At 42.1% G+C, this 19,862-nt stretch overlaps 1 protein-coding gene across 1 annotated transcript in view; it reads right to left on the bottom strand.

Annotated features, from left to right (window-relative positions):
• The window catches only part of LAMA1 (laminin subunit alpha 1), a 144,579-nt gene that overhangs the window by 107,979 nt on the left and 16,738 nt on the right, over nt 1–19,862 (bottom strand). The window contains exons 2-3 of the mRNA XM_034762645.1: nt 3,952–4,122; nt 3,537–3,649 (exon numbers count right to left, since the gene is read on the bottom strand). Of these exons, the coding sequence (XP_034618536.1) occupies nt 3,537–3,649; nt 3,952–4,122 (284 nt within the window). The remainder of the gene's footprint in view (nt 1–3,536; nt 3,650–3,951; nt 4,123–19,862) is intronic.

Here is a 19,862-nt window from a genome sequence, read left to right as displayed (position 1 = left end):
GTTTACATAACTCAGGGAGCGTCTGTACCTCACTGTTCAATCTTCTTCCACAACCTTGAATCCTAGCCATGCATATGTATATATCTATAGACATATAAAGCATTATACATCTGGGTCCTGACAGGCTGAGAGATATGACACAATACTGTGTACCTAGTTTTATGATCCATGTTGTGTACTGAAGTTTCATAAAGTACCCACTTCGCTAGCCCTACAAAATGCTCAACTTTGTCTGCACGTAAAAAAGAGATTCCAAAAAGGCAAAGACCTAACGAACACTGTAACCATCTTATTAGCCAGCACTCTTCTTTTAACTAGCATCTGTCACGCTGCTGTTCTGCCCAGCTGTGTCTGGACTACAAAAACCTAGGTGCAAGCTAGAACATAGTTGATTTTTATTTCTGCTTCCTGGAACCTCCAGCCAGTAGAACCCAGTGAACACATGGCAGCAAATCCTCAGCTGGTGTCAATTGACCTCAGTGGAGTGATCACAATTAGATCCACTGAAAGGATCTGCCCCAGGGTTGAGGCAGGGTCTGTATACCCTGCCTCAATGCTAGGCTATACACCAGGGGTCGGCAACCGTTCAGAAGTGCTGTGCCGAGTCTTCATTTATTCACTCTAATTTACGGTTTTGCGTGCCACTAATACATTTTAATGTTTTTAGAAGGTCTCTTTCTATAAGTCTATAAATATACAACTAAACTATTGTATGTAAAGTAAATGGGTTTTTTTAAATGTTTAAGAAGCTACATTAAAAAATAAATTAAAATGCAGAGCCCCCCGGACCGGTGGCCAGGACCCGGGCAGTGTGAGTGCCACTGAAAATCAGCTCGCGTGCCGCCTTCGGCACGCGTGCCATAGGTTGCCTACCCCTGCTATACACACAATAGAATTCATCAACTCTATGACAGTTGGATTACAATACTGTGCAAAGTACAGAGCTAGCAATCTCAATCAGTGTTTCATTTAGCATCCATTCAGAATGGATGATAAATAACAATTATTCACATCATAAAACACTTACGTTTTGTAAACAAAAATAAACTGTAACTAATTTAAGAGATGGGAGATATATGGCACAAATCTTGGAATCTAAAGGAAGTAACTGACAGTATTGATACCAACCACAGAGAGCAATGTACACAGTTACAGACATTGATTCTTTGAAATGTACATTAAAATAGAAAATGCAAAATACTGCTAGAGGAATATTTCTAATCCATTCACAATCAACCTTTAGAAATAAACATTTACCCAAAATCCTTAAAACTATTCATGCATGCATTAAGTTTCCTTTCTTACCCTTCACGTGCACTGACTTGCTCAGTATTAACATTCACATTACATTGCTTAGTATTAACATTAACAAATCAATGCTCTAATAACTCATTGACCCCAAGCAATCTTTATTAACCAAAATCCTTCCTTGTGGAGTAGTAATTTACATTCAAGTTACATAGCCCTAAATGTCTTTTCTCTTTCAAGTGCTCTAATGAAACACAGAGGAAAGGCTTCTCAGAGGAGAAACTTTTCAAACCAAATTAACGAATCTGAGCATGTGTCAGAAGAGAAAAGATATGTATTTGAGGCACCATCAATAGTGCATAGACCAGGGAGAATAAAGAAGTTAGAGGTCAGGTCAGCTGGTCTGTTTTCAGAGTACAAATATTATGGGAGAGCCATTTGGCAGAGTATTATGGGAGGACAAAAAGCTAAGACCCCCTTCTGCTACTTCCTTCCTGTTTGTTCATTTACAAACCAAACACAATGCAAACTGTGCAAACAAGAAATTCCCATCTAAATACTCTGTAGCTGACAAAAGGTATTCTGTGATTATGTTTCCACAACGTAGTGCTGCTTCCTAATTAAACAGAAAACTAAATACTAGTTCAGCCCTTGCTTCTTTTTAAGGCATCTCAGACAAAGCTTCCATTTTAACTTTCAAAACTGCATTGCGTAATAGTCCAGAGAGTCCTGGCAAAACTTTGTTACCAACTGTAATTCACAAATCTGCATTCTGTCAATGAGCAGAATTTCTCCATGATTTTAGATGTGTTCTAGTGTTATCAACCCACCTTGTGGTGGTTAAAGATCCATGAACCCTGATTTTCAAAAAAACTTATGTTGGGCAATGAAAAGGTTCATTGAAGACTGATACATTTTACACATACTCTCAGAAGCACCTTTCTTAAAAATAACCAACCGTTCCTCAAAATTGGTTTTGTCACCACTTTTGTGGAGACCTGTCATGCATCAGACCCCAGGACAAGCTGGCAAAAGGTTCATGTAGCCTCAGACCTAGGAGAGGTGGGGGGTAACCTGGTAGCATGACTCCAAGCTGCATTGTAAGGGAGCCACCGAGCCAGTGCCAAGGAACTATCTTCCTGCGATTTCCGTGGGTTCTGTGTGTTTGGTTGGATGGGCACAGAACCATTGCTCATTAATCAGGGATATAAGCCCTAGGCCCCAGAACAATTTGGGGGAAAACTCCACAATGGACTCTCCCAGAGCCAATACCAGTAGCAGCAGGAAAAGGGGAAATCAGCCCTCTTTTACCCTAGGTTTCAGCAGCAGAGCTTAATGGGGACCATTTAAATGCTAAAGTTAAGGGTAGGCAATTTTTTTTTTACGAATAAATAAATAAATAAATAAGGGTGGGGGGGAACTGCCATAAGCTATGTTAGTGCAATATTAAGGTTGCAAAGTAAGACCAGAGTCGATTAATCCAAAAGCTACAGTTCTGTGTTAACTCAGTCCCATCGCATGTGTGCATCATTTTCTATTCCTGAGAATTCATCCATAAAAAGGTGTGTATTTGTGTGTTTTAGTTGTTCTGAGAACCATAACTTTGAACTTCTTGTTGTTAACAATTACATTGTGTTGCCACATTTTTGTATTTAATGTAAATAAGCTGAAAGACAGAAACAATATGAAAAAGTTGTCATAAGTTAGATAATTTAAAACTGAAAAGTTTATGTTCTGAGAACTATTAAACAATAATTGATTTATGTTCAGTTATTCTCAAAGCCAAAGTCACTCTCTAACTTACTTACTACCTCCAAAATCCAGTACCTCGATTATCGTACTTACTGCAGATCAAAAGCTGCTTGTAACTGGAGGCAGACTTCACTCGGTTATCTTACAATAGCCTCCGAGCACTTTTTGGCTGGATCTTACACCAAAACATTTACTCCCTTTATTAAAATATTCCATGCTCATCAAGGGAGAGTATGTTTTGGTAAACAGAAAATTTAATTGCCATTTCAACCTGATAGGACTAAAATTTCCAACAGCATCATTGTCAAAGTAATATGCTTTTAAACAAATGATTGACAAAACGTGGTTGTTTAAATTAAATAGACTGATCTATCAGATCTTACCTTATCTAAATGCAGTCATGACTGTATAGTACCTATTCATAATTAATTGCTAATTGTCTGGGTACCTAAAAACTATCAAGTACAGCTGCAATCATTTGATTAGGCTTATGTCACATAGAAAATGCATTCTTTTACACATCTGGTATTACTCACCTGTCTTAGATCCAGGGTGATGGTGACCCAATGGTATTCCCTCCCATTCTGAATGCTGGGACTTTGCCACCAGTTATTCGTACCATCTATAGCATTGGAGATAGGGTGCTGTTCTGTTTTTAAATAACAAAATAAGTCTCTTAAGAATAAATGTCATTATCTTATTTTTTTTCTTACTTCGTATTTTTAAGCTGCATGCTGAATATTTTTCTCCTCATAACAATCATCCATAAAGCACATCTAGGGTGAAACTGACCCCTGTGCAGAAAGTCACTATTAGGCCTTCCTGAGGGCTTAAGTGGTACATAGGCCTCATGCTGGCACTCAGCACAAAGGTCAATTCCATCCACAACAATACACACAGTCCTGTGAAAGTGTGGAAAAGGACCAAAAAGACATAGGATCATGAACTTGCCTTTGGGGTTAGCACTGTTGTGGTCACACACCCTGCATTGTGCATTGCGTAGAGGTCGGCCCGGCACATGTTCCACAAGTTTGCAGAACATCTCTGGTCCCTTCTCACCACAGGTGGCATTGGTGTTGATATGAGCATGGCTAGCCAGATTTAAAATAGCAGGAAACAAACCTTAAAAAACAAAAATGAATACCGATCATATAATAAGATGACTGATTCAAACAAAAAGCAATGGTTATTGCTGGATACATATGTGATCATATGGGGTTTCATAGCAAATGTCTGCCTCCCCATGTATGTCCTAGAGCAGCAGTTCTCAAACTGTGGGTCAGGACCCCAAAGTGGGTTGCTGAAGCCCGAGTCCCACCGCCCGGGGCCAAAGCCTGAGGGATTCAGCCCCGGGCAGTAGGGCTCAGGCTACAGGCCCCCTTGCTGGGGCTGGTGCCCTTGAGCTTCGGCTTTGACCCCTTCCCCGCCCAGGGCAGTGGGGCTCGGGCTTTGGCTTTGGCTTCCCAACCCAGGGGCATTGGGAATCAGATGGACTCGGGCTCTGGTCCCCACTCCTGGGGTCATGTAGTAATCTTTGTTGTCAGAAGGGGGGGTCACGATGCAATGAAATGTGAGAACTCCTGTCCTACAGAGTTTGGAAAATGGAAAAGATATGTTGAGAATAAGTTATCTTTATGAAATGAATTCTGCATTATCTTACAGATATTGTAAGCGTGCAATAGCACTTTCATTCCATGTCATGTCTGGATCATTACTGAAGAATAAAATAGTTATTTTTAAGAGCGGAAACTGAAACCTATTTTCACAGTGTAAACAAATGAAATCCAGGAGGCAAATTTAAAGTGCCTAGGTATGGAAGACTTACATAACTGGTACCCCATTTCTGCGGAAGGTGACCTTTAATTGGAATTCACAGATGCAGAAACTACACTTGGACCACAGCTCATAGAGCCGACTTGGACAATGAACTTTGAATCTCTAAGCTTTATTTGAGCTCCTGTATGTCCCCATAAAGATTTAATTTTAGGCCCTGGTTCTCTGCTCTTCTGCAGCCCTATAAAACATAAGGAGGATTCTTCATATGTTGCCTCCCACCTTCTGCAGTTTGTGGTATAGTAGTAGAATGGCACGTTTGGAAAGAGAGAAGGTATTAGGTGGAATGCAGTGAGCTCCGGCTATTCTGGGCCCAAGAAATTGTAAATACTGATGAAATTGTAAAGAATGGTTTAAGTTGTCACCATCTTGCTTCAAAACAGCACATTGATATGAATGGGGGCAGTATGCACCACTTATTTATTTTATTACTTCCACTCAGAACAAGGCCCCTGGACGAGTTGTCTGCTTGAAATAAAGGGATAATTGTTAGTTTGAAGGCAATAGAGGATCATTAACCATAATCCAACCACTAGAGGGGGACAGAGACCAACTCCATGCACAGCAAAACAATGTAGCAACTGATATTTGAAAAGTTACTGTCTCCAAATTAATAGCTAATAATTTTTTTTCTAATGAAATCTTAAACTCTACAGAAAACCAAGGGTCACCATAGTAGTGCTGGTATGGGAGTGGGTGGCTAAATCTAACCTCTGTTGTTATAGCACTAATGTACAATTAACCTTGTAACAGGTGTGCTGTCCCTTTAAGGCATGTATCATGACCCTATTGCCAGTTCAGTTCAGAACCAAAGCATTTTGGGGTTTATAATTCCCAGAGGCAATGTAAATTGTATGAGAATTTGAGAATGAGAATAATAGGATCCTACATTGAACGATGCTGGGGAAAGGGCAGATATACAAATAAGCACCCTGCTCTTATAAGAACTAAGCGACCAGGTGGGACTGGGATCTGCCAGGAGCTTTTTTACTGAGAGACTAGAAAAGAGTTTGGAGTGCTAGGGAAATGGCTTGGGAAAACCTAGGGAGAGGGACTGGACATGCAGACGGATGGCTGGATATGATACCAAGAGGAGGAGGTATTATTTTAGCGAGAACATGAAGGCCAGAAAGAGCTAACTCCTTAGTGGACAATTAAGGGGCTGTGGCAGAGTTAGAAAAGAGCATTGGGGAAGAAAAGTGGCAGAGATTTGGTGGCTTAACCTGATGCTATTTCATGGCTGAGGGCCCTAAGGCTGGAGTTTAGATGGTTTAACACCCCTTTGGATTCTGAGGGGTATTGCTGTTGTACCCTAGTAGTGGGAAAAATAGATCGACCCTTGGGGAATGCCTATGACCTTGGAAAAAGACAGGGTGAAGGATCTGGACTCTTGTTAAGACTGGAAGAGGTAGATTTTTGATGCAGCTGGAGAGTTAAACTACATTCCAGCAAGAAGTAAACTGAAAAAGTAGCTACATCTGACAGAGAGAAGGTAAGTCACTGTTACAGCCCCTTAGTTCCCTTTTTCTGTTTTCCAACTTTTCTCTATAAAATATACTCCAGCAAACTAAACTCACTTCAAGGTGATAATACCGTTTGTGATAATACTGTTTGTGTTTATCAGGCTGAGATTTGCAAGTTGCTCCCTTTCCCCTGCAGACATTAAAATCAGAAGTAACTTTGGGAAAGAGAAACAATTCTGGAGTTCCAGGCTGTGTTTAAAGATTAAAAATGATGGGCCACAACTAAGACCCTGCTCCCAGATCTGGCCTGGCATATTAAAAGTGCCAGAAGCAATCGTGTCTTTACTGCTGTAGCAGAGAGGCTATTTCTGAGGCTGGTCCTGAAAGGATTATTTTTCCCCGTTATAAAGAATTACGTTCATGATTATTTCAATAAAAATAATTCCAATTGTATTTCCAGTAACATATACCTTCTTTCATTAGTTTCTTAAGTTTCTACAGCACGTACGAAGAAAGCTTTTAATAGCTGTGTTTTGGTTTTCTAGGGCAGAGCTAAATAGGACTACAGTTTAACCAAAGAGTCTTTGTATGGTAATTACACTCCCATGAAAAGCCTGAAGGAAGGATTTTAATTCAGTTTAAATCTTAACTTCAGCTCAAAATGTGGCAAAATCCTAATGTTCTGAAACACAATCTGAATAGTGCTCGGTGTGTTTTCAATTGTATTGTATTCAAAACATTAAAGAGCACAGGAGGGAGAGGAGCTATAAACTATAAATGCTGAATCAAGCACAGTCCTGATTTCTTGTTCTCATTAGATGTTTTAACTGGAAGCAGATGGGTATTTCTGTAACACTGAAAATTTATTTCTGTCATTCTCATTGATATCTTTGCATGCCATGTGCTGAATATGGTCCTGTTTCTCCTCTCACTTACTCCGCTTTTACTCCTGAGTTACTGGTATGAGCATAAGAAGAATATACCCTTCCTTTTATTTTTTTCCTGAGAAATATAGATGGAATCTAAATGGAGGAGGTGAGCGGATTAGACTAATATTCCTCATTTACATCATTTTCCAGCAATCAGAAGTCTCTCACATTCAGTATTTGCTGTCAATCACTTAGGCTTCCCAATATCAGCCAGCCTTCATCAGCTTTCTGTCACCTCCAGGGTCATTCATTACACTGGCTACAATTACATGCGACACAGACTACCCGCAATGACCTCCATCCACAGTTTAAATCCATGGATTTGTGCCAAGGAAAAAGTAAGGCACTAAAGAGAGGTGCTCTATGAAAATTTCATTCCAAAACCTCAAGGCATATTCGGATTGAGTTCAAAAACTGTAGCAAAGCAGACTTTTCAACTGAACCTCTTCCAGCCCTCCTCCTCTACCCCCTCCCCCCATTCCTCCTAATCAAACATTTCACTGGCTTCAGATCCATAATTACACTGATAATGAAACTTGTGACAGTTGATCACATGGTGGGTCTTTCGGAAGATACAAACAGAGTAATAGACCTAAAGTTTCATTTAGCCTATGGGTCCAGACTAAAACAAAGGACTCGGGGTTTGATCCTGCAAGATGCTGAGCACTCGCAACTCTCAGTAGGCCAAATTAATCTCTGGTTATCCTTCAAGCCAATGAAGTTAAACTATAGATACATTTGGCCACTGACAATTTGGTGGGAGTTGAAGGAGTTTAGGAATTGCTCCGTAGTCGGCAAGGTCAAGCCCTCCTTGAGTATAAATCCATCAAAACCAAATGAGTTTCACGGCTTTACATTAGAATGTTCCCTTCTAAGTTAAAGTGTTCTTGTGCTACTCAGTGTGATGAGTGCAAGGACTCTCTCCCACCCCCACACTGCCAAAAAAAAAAATAATCAGTGAAATATGGCATTGTTAACAGTCTTTGGGGCAGGGGGATGCTCCCAGAACTAGATGAGCCCAATAAAGGCAAAAGGGTAACTTTTCAGTCATATTACTCTACAGCATCTAAGGCACCATAAGATAACAGACCGTCTGGAGAAAGGAGACTGTATTTCATAAAAGTAAACCAGTATGCAACTGTGTCTATATTGTGAAAGACATTGATCTAACTCAGGGGTCGGCAACGTTTGGCACGCGGCTCGCCAGGGTAAGCACCCTGGCGGGTTGGGCCAGTTTATTTACCTGCTGACGCGGCAGGTTCGGCCGATCGCAGCCCCCACTGGCTGTGTTTCGCCGTCCCGTGCCAATGGGGGCGGCAGGAAGCGGCACGGACGAGGGATGGTTAGATTGGTTGACTGAATTTCATTTGCTAAAATAATTAACCAGGGATTGTGTCTATTTCCCATTTGTAGACAAAGATCCTACATAGAAACGAATATATTTATTTAATAATGCTGCCTGTTCTTTTTTCCCCTTCCCCCACTTTCTGCTTTACAGCTGCAAGAGTTAGTGCCCACCACATTAAAAGTGACAACTATGAGAAAACAAGGAAGAAAGAGACCCTGCTGTTAACCTAAACAAGCATACATGCTTTTTCTGATCATTGTCCAGCCCTTTACATAATAACACAAATTTCTGTCTTTAATTTGTTCTCCTCTGGTTACTCAGCTGCCCACTTGTCCAAAACAAGAGAGGTTCCCACAGTAAAACACTGTGCAGTATCAGGAAATGAACAGTGTTCAAAATACACCAATTTGACCTTGAATAAGATCTACACCTGGAACACTAAGTTAATACCAAACTGAAATGTACTTCTTACTCTTAAGTATTCAGATGGTGGCAGTTTTGAAGCCTGCCACTCTTGTTTGTAATGACTTTGCCTTTGGTCATGCCCATCAATAAAAGTTAGCATAAGAAGGCTAAGGAAATGGGTGGCTGGTACCAAAGTGGTGTTACGGAGCAACAAAGAGAACTATATGTCCCTAGTAGCAAGGATTGCAATCTGGATGTGGCAGAGCTTTTCACATTAACGCTTGAGCCATAAAAATCCTGGATGACTTGGCTGAATAACAGAGAAGAATTAAGAATCAAATACACCTCTACCCCAATATAACACGAATTTGGATATAACGCAGTAAAGCAGTGCTCGGGGGGGCGGGGCTGCGTACTCCAGTGGATCAAAGCAAGTTCGATATAACGCGGTTTCACCGATAACACGGTAGATTTTTTGGCTCCCAAAAACAGCATTATATCGAGGTAGAGGTGTACTTAACTCAGCACACAGCCCAAGTGGTTTTCTTCAGGGACTAGGAATCCACCCACACACCCACAGATTGCTGTGTGGCAACACTGCCACAGGGCCTCAGTAAATGCACTTCCCTTCCACAGTGGAACATGGCCAATAAACCTATGGATCAGCAAATCCACTCATGCTGCCCTTTCTTCTTTTGCACCCCTCTAAACCCTTGCCTGCTGTGGCACAGAAAGGACAGCTCCACAGCACTCGGGGGTTGTGGGTCCCTTGAATGGGGTCACCAAATCTTGATCCCTTTTTTTCTGCAGTGTCAACCACATTCCACTGCACCAGTCAGGGTCACCACTGCACTTGGCATCCTTGCCCCTGAATCATTTCAGAGAATTGGCAGGAACACAACTGATGTCAGACAATCAGCTGGCTTTTTGCCTTGAGCACTATCAAAATGCCGTGATCCACAGGATTACAAACTACAAATCATTTTCATATAGATATGCATACCCAACACCAAATTATTCAGGAAGTGTATGCCTAGGAACATAGGAATTGCCATATTGGATCAATGCACTGCTCCTGGCCTCAACATTGGCCAGTGCCAGATTATTCAGATGGAGGCACAAGAAACTCCACAGTGAGCATAATGGAATAAATTACTAACCCCCAATGATCAGAGTTGACTTATCCCCTGAAGTATGAGGGCTTAAATCTATTCCAATTTTTATTTGTTTGTTTCTTTAATCCTTATAATGTGACTCTGGATTTCACAGGTGTCTCATGAGACGATTACTGAAGTGTCTACAGTGACCTAGGACCAGGTGGAGAACTGAAAATAAGGAAACAACAGCACCTGGAGAGCATACAGCAGTCAGAAAGTGCCAGTGGCTGGATGCCTAATAAAACCTGAGCATCCAGAACATGCACCGCCCACACACTGCTTTGAAAATTTCCCTTGTTTTTTGAGCCACCAAATGGGGTCAACCAAATCCTGTGATAGTGCCCAAAGGAGGACCTTTTGAATGCTCCTCCAATTGTTTTATTGTTTCATGTCCCAGGCTCAGCATCAATGACTAAGAGGTAGAGAAATAAAGAACAGCCTTGTCTTGTTCCTCGCCTTAGAACAAAAGGAGCTGAGCGATGCAGCTACAGCAAAACTACTCAATATTAATGTGAAACATGCTTTCATTCTAACAAAGAGAAAACTCAAAAATATTGAGACTTGACTAATACCTGCAGCCTCAGACATCCAGGAGAGAAAATTATCTGTTTTACTTACACAGTTCAGTGCACTACAAGGTCACGTTATAACCTTTCCTGTATGGAAGCACTGGGGAGAGAAGAAGAATGCCCAGGGAGCAAACACTTACCCCTCTCTCCTCAGTGCACCCAGCTCAGGAGGCCACTTAGGTTCAGAGCACAGGTTGAGCACTTATGCCTGGAACAAGGTAGGCATGGAGCATGGAAGGAGTGGTGAATGTACCTATTCTATGGGTGTAGCAAAGGGCACTCCTCACTGCGCTCCCCAGAAGGTATATTTATTAGGCTACTCAGTAGTAATACTCCACATTCACCTTAAATCAGGAGCGCCCTGATTTGGCCCACCAGAGCAGTTCATAAGGCCCACGGCCTGGTTCAACACAATATACTAACAGCTGATTCATTAGCATTTTGTCATCATGTTAGTTTATACAAGTGGGTAAATAGACAATACTATACATAGAAACCACCTGTCTGAATACATACAAAACAAGCTGAATTTAAAATACAAATCAATACAGGTAACTTTAAACCTTATTAAAATATGTAGCATCTGTTTGACCCCCCCCCCACAAGGTTGTTCTTAGGTTTATGGGGTCCTCCTGTGTAATAAGGTTGGGCACCACTGCCTTAAATGAAACCCCTTTGTCACAAGTCCCAATAGAGTAGCAATTGTATAGATATTACAGATCGGAAAATGCTGATTCATCAAAATATTCCAAGGGGAACATACCAATTTTGACAAAATTCCCAGTGGAAATCAGGCAGGGGTCCCTGGGGAGCTGGGGAGCAGTTTCCCACCTGGCCAGATGGAGGGCCATTCTATGCAAAATTGTGCAGCTTTTTTCCCATTCCACTGAGGAACAAAAAAGTTCAAAATTTCAGAAGTTTTCGCAGAATGAAAAATCCCCATTCCCTCTCAGCTCACAGCACAAGACACAATGAACGTATTGGTTTTACTTGATTTAAGGGAATTTAGCCCTTTGGACAGATGGTTGTAATTTCACATTTTAATTGATGAGTTTAATTTACAAAACTGAAATAAATAAGAAAAAATATTGTGGTGGTTTTTTTTAAATTTAGCTGTTTTATTCATTATGTTGCGAGATAGCCAGGACAAAAAGGCTGCGTCTCAAAGACCCACAGCACTTCAATAGGAGACTGCCCATTCAGTTGTCTGTGCATACAGCCACACAGAAAGGGGGCTTAACTGAGCAGCGTATAAAGCCCACATTATACTCATAGTCAGCTTTGTTTTAAAGCTCTCTTTAGATCCAAGAAGCAAGAATGGGTCCAAGCCTGCTGCTGGCAAGAGAAAAACAAGGCTAACGAAGAGGATAGTGAGCCCTGGAATTCTAAACTTCAGTTTCACCTGCCTCCCCTTGCTGGCAAAATAGCATAACTCCAAACTGGTCTATGAAATTGCATCTACCTTATAGGTTTGAACTGCCACCTGTCATCATAGTATCTGAGCGCCTTCCACATACAAGTACTCATCTCAGATAGAGGCTCATTTAAAATCCAATCTCTTTTGCTTCTGGTCAGTTTTAGAACAGACAAAATAATTAAACCGTTAGGTTGAGATTTTTCAACATTGACTAGGAGATTTAGTCAGGCAACTCGCATTAATTTCAATGAGAGGTGAGTCTAAATTTCCTAGTTCGCTCTGAAAAATTTAACCTTAATTTCCTAATACTGTGTTCTAATGCTAATGCTACACTTCAATTTTGGCTTTTTCCACACTGGCAAGTGAAAGACAAAACGTTTGTTGTTCAGGTGTTAAAAAACAAAAACAAAAAACACACACCCTTGAAAGATAAAAGTTTTGTCGACAACAAGCGCTGGTGTGAACAGCGCTTTGTCGGCAGGAGCACTTTTTAGCAGCCCGGCTGTAGTGGCACAGCTATGTCACTAAAAGCTGTGTAGTGTAGACATAGCCTTAGAGAGTCTTGATTTCATCCACATTCGTTGGTAGAGATTTATCAGTACTCATTACATATTCATTAACCTTCAAAATAAATGCTAGCTGTAAATACTGATTTTTATAGAAGCCTGCTAATGCCTGGATTGCAGAAGTATTTTTTGAAAATGCTCATCTAGTTTCCACCAGAACTACAGTTCTTTTCAAAATGATGCCTTGCAGTAACATCATACATCTTGCAAAACACCGATTATGTAATATTATTTACGCCAGTGGTTCCCAAACTTGTTCCATCGCTTGTTCAGGGAAAGCCCCTGGCGGGCCGGGCCAGTTTGTGTACCTGCCGCGTCCACAGGTTCGGCCGATCACAGCTCCCAGGGGCCGCGGTTCGCCGCTCCAGGCCAGTGGGAGCTGCTGGAAGCAGCACAGGCTGAGGGACCTTACAGCAGCACAACTGTACTGATGCACCTGCGCAACTGTAAGGTCTCCCATGCAACTGCTCTATGCAGACAGGAGAGCTCTCTTCTGTTGGCAGAATTAAACCATCGCTAATGAACAGCGATAGCTACATCGGCGGGAGAGCATCTCCCACCAATAGCACTGTCTTCACCGGTACGCAACTACAGGTACGAGAATAGCGTAGCTGAAGTCCGACGTATCTTATTTCGACTTACCTCGGGTCCTCACGGCGCAGGATCAATGGCTGTGGCTTCCCCGTCGACTCCGCAATCACCGCTTGCCCTGGTGGAGTTCCAGAATCGACGGGAGTGCGTTCGGGGATCGATATAGCGCGTCCAGACGAGACGCGATATATCGATCCCCGATAGATCGATTACTACCTGCCGATTCGGCGGGTAGTCTGGACGTACCCTTTAAAGTTAAAGCTAAAAATCACACTACATCAGGAAAAGCACATATATTATTTTTTGTTCCTATTATTTTTTTATTTACGTGTACAGCAACATTGTACAAACATATTCAGAAGAGGTAGTCTATTTTTTGTCAAGGTCCAAATTTCTTAGTCAAAAGGTATAGTCAAGGTCCACTCTCCAGAGAAAATAATAATAATAAAAAAACAAAACAACAACAATTAATAAGTAAATGAAAAGATTTCAGGATCCGTTCAAAAGTGTCTGGCAATCTGGATTTGGCCCATGGTCCGCCTATTGACTGGTGTCACATACAAGTTTTGCAAGATGGCCAAGTTAACATGGCTGCTGAAACCTTAATCTTTGCATTTCCAGACTGTGTGATTTTTTAACTGTACAGCTTTAATAGCGCATCAGTTTTTTATTGCATTTTAAAAACATATAATTGATCCATCAGATCTATTAAAAACAGAAACAAACTACTGAACTAAAACATCTAACATCTGAAGAGGCAAAATGCAGTATCCAGTAGTCAGACTAATTTTCTACCTAATTTTCAATAGAATAGACAAAATAAGCAACAAATGTACTGTAAATGAACTGATGTCCAATAATCCCAAAGAAATGAGATTGCCAGAAATAAGCCTACTCATGTAATTCAAAGAATTGTCCAGGGGTTAGGACATTAACCTGGGATTTGATTGATCCAGCTGCAATCCCCTGCTCTGCTACAGACTTCCTGTGTGCCTTTGGACAACTCTCTCTGTCCTTATCGTGAAATGGGAATAATAGTAGTTCTCTACCTCACAGATGTGTTGTGAGGATAAATACATTAAGTTTTCAGACTCTATGGTAATGGGGACCATTTAAGTCTTAGATAGCTCTTTTCAAAACAGGGTTAATTGATTTGAAGGCTCTGTCCTATATTCCAGGAAAGCTTAAATAGTTTAGGGAAGAAAAAACCTATTCATCCCAGAATTAGAAAACAAAGAACTTTTGGGACATGAAGACAACAATTATATGAAGTCAGCCACGAAATAGATCAAGAGAATGACATAATATTTTCTGGACTGTATATCAACACATACAATAAAGATTCAAAGCAGATCTTTGCCAGGAATTTTACTGATTCATACTGCAGGGTAGCCAGTTGATTCCTTTCTCCTTCCCCACAACTGTTTTGGCCTTTCTGTGCTGTCAGTAATAAAGAGAATTTGCCAATGAATAAAGCAAATGTGACTTGGAAAAACATAGGGAACTGATATCAGCAGTAACAATGGGCCTTTTTAACAGATTCAGTTTTCAGAGCACAAAAATACATGAAGGGGTCTAATTTCATTCATAAATTAGTGTTCTAAGAATGTAAAACAGTCAGCAATTTATAACAAAGAGGCGACGTTCAAGTTGTTCACCAGCAATAGATCTTTCATTTATTGAAAACATTTATACAGAATACACAGTGGCAGTTGTTCTTGAGACTTTCAAGCACTGGAGAAAAACAAAGGATTATAAAGGGCAAAAAGCAATAAAATGTTAAAGACCATTAAAATGTATAAAATGTGGAATAGTATTATACTTCACAAGCTGAGGTCACATTCCTTATACAATTCTCAAAGACAGTTTTCCAAAGTACAGCTCTTAGCTTTAATTGTTCTTCCTTGCTCCAATTTCTAAGTTACTGGGTTCAAGAGATGTATTGAACCCATGAGTCTTGGGGCTAGATTCCCGCATTGTAGTTAGTAAAATTATATCATTTATGCCAGCAGTGACATAGGTTCCCCAGACCTTTTTTATTGAATAGTTTCTTCATAGTTAAGGGCCCAATTTTGTAACATTTATTCATGTGAGTAATCCTTACTCAGAGGTGTGAAGCTTTGCAGAACTGCCTCTTGGAATGGTGAAAATCACATAAATTTGGTAATTGTAACAGCAGATAATTGCAAAAAAAAAAAAAATCCTCTACTTTTTCTATAGGAATACAAAGCAAAAGCTTCATGCTATAATGTTTGGTCTACCTTATTCTCAATTTTGTACAGCCACTGCTGAAACATTTGTATCAAAGGTGGCTTTAACCCATTTTCAAACTATGATATTCACACTGTGCTTAAAACAGCAAGTAACCAATTATATTCAACCTGTTTAATAAAAAGTAATAGCCTTGACATGACACAAGTTAACTGCTCTGCTGTAACATTACAGCTAACTGAATCTCCACTAGATCAAAAGAATTGGGTGACCACACATCTCATTTTGGCCGGGACAGTCCCACTTTTAAGCCCTGTCCTGGACATCCCAACTTTTTTGGCAAAAATGGGCATTTGTCCCATTTGCTCTTGCCAACTGATCATCAGCCCAGCAGGGCTCAGGCTGTCACCCCAGGTAGCGTGGGGCTCAGGCAGGCTGCCCCAGCCCCGGAAGGCATGGAGGCGGGGGGGTCCTTGAGGGGCAGGCTCAGGCCAGCCCTATGCGGGCTGGGGGTGCACTCGGGCAAGCAGCGATGCCAGGTGACTCTGACCAGCCCCACGCAGTGTCCTATTTTTACTTTGGGAAATATGGTCACCCTTAGGGTTACCATTCGTCTGGATCCCCCCGGACAGGTTCGGCTTTTTGAGCTGAAAATAGTGTCCGGGGGGAATTTGTAAATGTCCGGACTTCCCCCCCCATGCAGACCGCGCGCGGCTAACAGGGCAGCCGGCCGGATGGTGCCACTTACATGGGGCTCCGACAGCCAGAGAGAGCCCCTCCTCCGCTTCCCCTGCAGCAAAGATCACTCCCTCCCTCCCTGCATTCGCAGATCGCCTCCGGCAGTCTGCTCCTCCTCCCCTGCTGCCCAGCCTGCCGGGACGAGTGGCAGGGTAAGGGGCCCAGGGGGTCGGAAAAGGGGCAGGGAGGTTCTGGAGGGGGCAGTCAAGAGACGGGGGTGGCAGGCCCAGGGGGCGGTCTGGGGGTGGGGGTGTAGATAAGGGTTGGGGCAGTCTGGATACAGGTAGGGGATAGGGTCCTAGGGGGCCAGTTAGGATGGGGGGAGGGTTTCAGGAGGGGGCAGTCAGGGGACAAGAGGCAGGGAGGCTTAGGTAGGGGGTGGAGTCCTGGGGGGGTAGTTAGGGGCAGGGGTCCCAGGAGGGGGCAGTCAGGGGACAAGGAGCGGGGGGAGGGTTCGGGGTTCTGAGGGGGGTCGGAAGTGGGAGGGAGTGAAAGGGGCAGGGGCGGGGCTAGGGTAGGATGGGGGCAGGGCTAGGGCGGGGCTCCTCCCGTCCTCTTTTTTGCTTGCTGACCCTAGTCACCCTAAACAGAGAGAGCCCCACAGAGGCTCAAATAAGGGGTTGCTTTTAGTACATGGTACAGTCTTTAAAACTTTATTTTATATATAAAATAAAACCCCCAAACCAGGCCATGACCTTCCCCCAAAGATGGCTCCATTGTTCCAGTGTAGTTCTTTCTAATATCATAGAACAGAACTGGCTGGTATAATGTCAGTTGACCCAAGTTAGTTGTAAACAGAGTTAGTTTCCATTCAGACCCTGGCTGGATGCTTTTTAGTACGTTCTGCAGACAGCTTTATGGTTCTCAGATTTGTAAACGCTTTTGCAGGTTGCATTTTAATAATCTGATAGGCATTTCAAAGGGAACTGCAGAAAATTCACATTAGTTATGCCAAAAACACTTTAATTTGAATTCTGCAATCTGCTAGAATACCAACAAATCTCAGAAGACCTAGGTCTATCCCGCCTTCTTCCACAGCTCCAATGTAAGTGACAAAAGGCATTTTTTGCTAAAAATGTCCCACTGTTGCTACCACCAGTTCAGTTCCATCCCCGGCAGCAACAATGTAGACAAGATATTGGCAGCTACTGGTGTTATCTAGACATGCTCTGAACTGGGTTAGACGACATGCTGATTAATGCCACAGTGTTTGGAAATGCATTTGAAAGCAATTGAACGTTGCAACATAACAGAAAAAGTATTATCTCAAATTCAAGCTGAAAATAGAAAGTGAAGCTAGCAACAATGTTGTTTGCTCAAGAATGATCCTAGTCAGCTTTACTATCCTCCCCCACCCCCCCATTTATATATGGTTCATGAAGGTTAAGCTTTTTCTCTAAATTCAAAGCAACAGTTGTGCCTTTCACAACATGCCTTCTTTCAAACTCTCAAACACCAGCCAACTATTTCAAAGTTAGAATATAACAAAGACTATAGAAAAAAATAAGTTTGTCCAAAACACCGTGAAATTCTTTTAAACAAGAAGTCAGTGGGTTAAAAAGTGCACGTGACATAACAAATGACAGAAAACTAATGGAAAATAATAGATTACATTAATTAAGCTTTAATTGTTTATTGTTGAAGTTTACTAAAGGCAAACAACCTGTTCTTCCCTGGTGTAAAATGCTAACGTTATATGAGAGTTTCTTCCCCTACCACATTCCAAAGCAGAAAACAATAGAACATGACCTTATTTTTAAAAAGGGGGCTCTGCAGCAGGTGGAAAATAGAGTTTTATTCCATTGGGGTGAGACTGTACCCCAAAAATCCATGGATGGGAGGGAACACTTCAGGTGTGAATCCTGCTTAGCTCCCTCTGCCACACTATCCTCCTCACGTTAGAACCCCACACAAGGTGTTGAGATCTGCAGAGGGGGAAACATGGGCACTGGGCTGTCTGGGAGTTGGCAGTGGTGGGCAGCCCCCATCCCCACTCTGAATTTTTTGGAATTCCCCAGGAAAGGTCATATACCCTGGGGCTATAGTGCCTTCCTTGCTGAGCACCCCTCCATCTCAAAATCCCCAGTTAGAGGTGCTGTTCCCTTGCCAGGGAGTAGAGAAGGCTGCCAGGGGGGCAGGAAAGAAAGTCCTGATATCTCGTTGATTCCCTAGGATCGGCACAGATTCTTGGGGAGCCTACAAGTGTGGGGGCAAGGGCAGGGCCGGCTCCAGGGTTTTGGCCACCCCAAGCAACCAAAAAAAAAAAAATGCCGCGATCGCAATCTGCGACGGCAATTCGGCGGAAGGTCCTTCGCTCCCAGCGGGAGTGAGGGACCGTCCGCCGAATTGCTGCCGAATTGCTGGACCTGCCGCCCCAAGCACCTGCTTGCCAAGCTGGTGCCTGGAGCCGGCCCTGGGCAAGGGCAAACTTCATCCTCATGATGGAATGCCCAGGGAAGAATTTCATGGGTAGATCCTTGCTAGAGTTCCTCCTCTTTAGTTCCCTCCCACAAGATTTATTGCAGGAAGGGGAGACCCAGCACTTCAAAATTAAGGAAAAATAGTCTAATCTATTCTTTTTGCCTCTAACTTTCTGTCATCAGTTAGATGAAATGTACTCCCCCCCCCCCCCCCCCGTTGCCTTGTTTAGATTCATATAAACATTTGAACTTGGGACCTCAGCACAAACACCTACCACTAGAGGTATAAGGCTTTCCCAATGCAGTGTGTGCCACTGCTTTGACAGCAGCTTAGGCCCAGGTTTTTAGAAAAATGACCAAAAAATGTTCAGGTATGGAATCAAGAAAGAGGAAAAAGCAGAGTTTTTAACAATGTATAGCTCTGCCCTGAACAGAGAAACCAAAATGCATCTGTAGCCTCAGAGCTTTGTCCCTGCCAAATTTCAAAGACTTGATCAAACAGCAGTGAAAGTATTAAGAGTTTATCAAAAAATAAAAAAAAAAAAAAAGGCTGCAAGAATCTTTTCTGATGGGAACTGTTAGGCAACTTAAATATTGGAGCTGCTACCAGTGCCAGCTCCCTTTATAATCTTAAAGAAGAATTTGCAGATGTGCCTAGTAAGAGATACAATTAACATATTACAAAGAGAATGGTTGAGCAATAAGGCAGACATGGGAATGGGGAAGAAAAGATCAATCTGGAGAATGACTTATTCTCTGATGAAATCTTAGACCAAGAAATTGATGATTCTATTGGTGATGAACAAACATTTCAGATATGTAAATCAATTATACATATCAAAGTCCAATTTTAAGTCTAGCTTTTAAATGTGACTTCAGCTAGGGCTTTTTTAAAATAAATGCTATGAATGTACTTAAAATGACAAAAACATTCAAACCCTCTAATAAGACTTTGTGGCCTCCCTAATTGTCTTTCTAGCCAGGATACTCAGACACTGTACAAGATGGCTCAGATTTAAAATTTTTATTAAAGTTAATGTTTAAAATGAAATATACACAAATGAAGAGGGAAGGTACTGTACATCTGGGATCAGGCTTGGGTTATGGTGACAGACCCAGACCAGTGGGGTACAGGAGTCTGGTAGAGGGCAAATATACTGGTCACTGGATGAGTAGTTTTCTGTTCCCTGAGTGACCAGAGAAGGGGCTGCACTA

This window comes from Trachemys scripta, chromosome 2 (genome assembly GCF_013100865.1).
Source record: "Trachemys scripta elegans isolate TJP31775 chromosome 2, CAS_Tse_1.0, whole genome shotgun sequence".
NCBI classification, from domain to species: domain Eukaryota; kingdom Metazoa; phylum Chordata; order Testudines; family Emydidae; genus Trachemys; species Trachemys scripta.
Note: the sequence above shows the minus strand (reverse complement) of the source record. Positions and strands in the feature narration are given on the sequence as shown.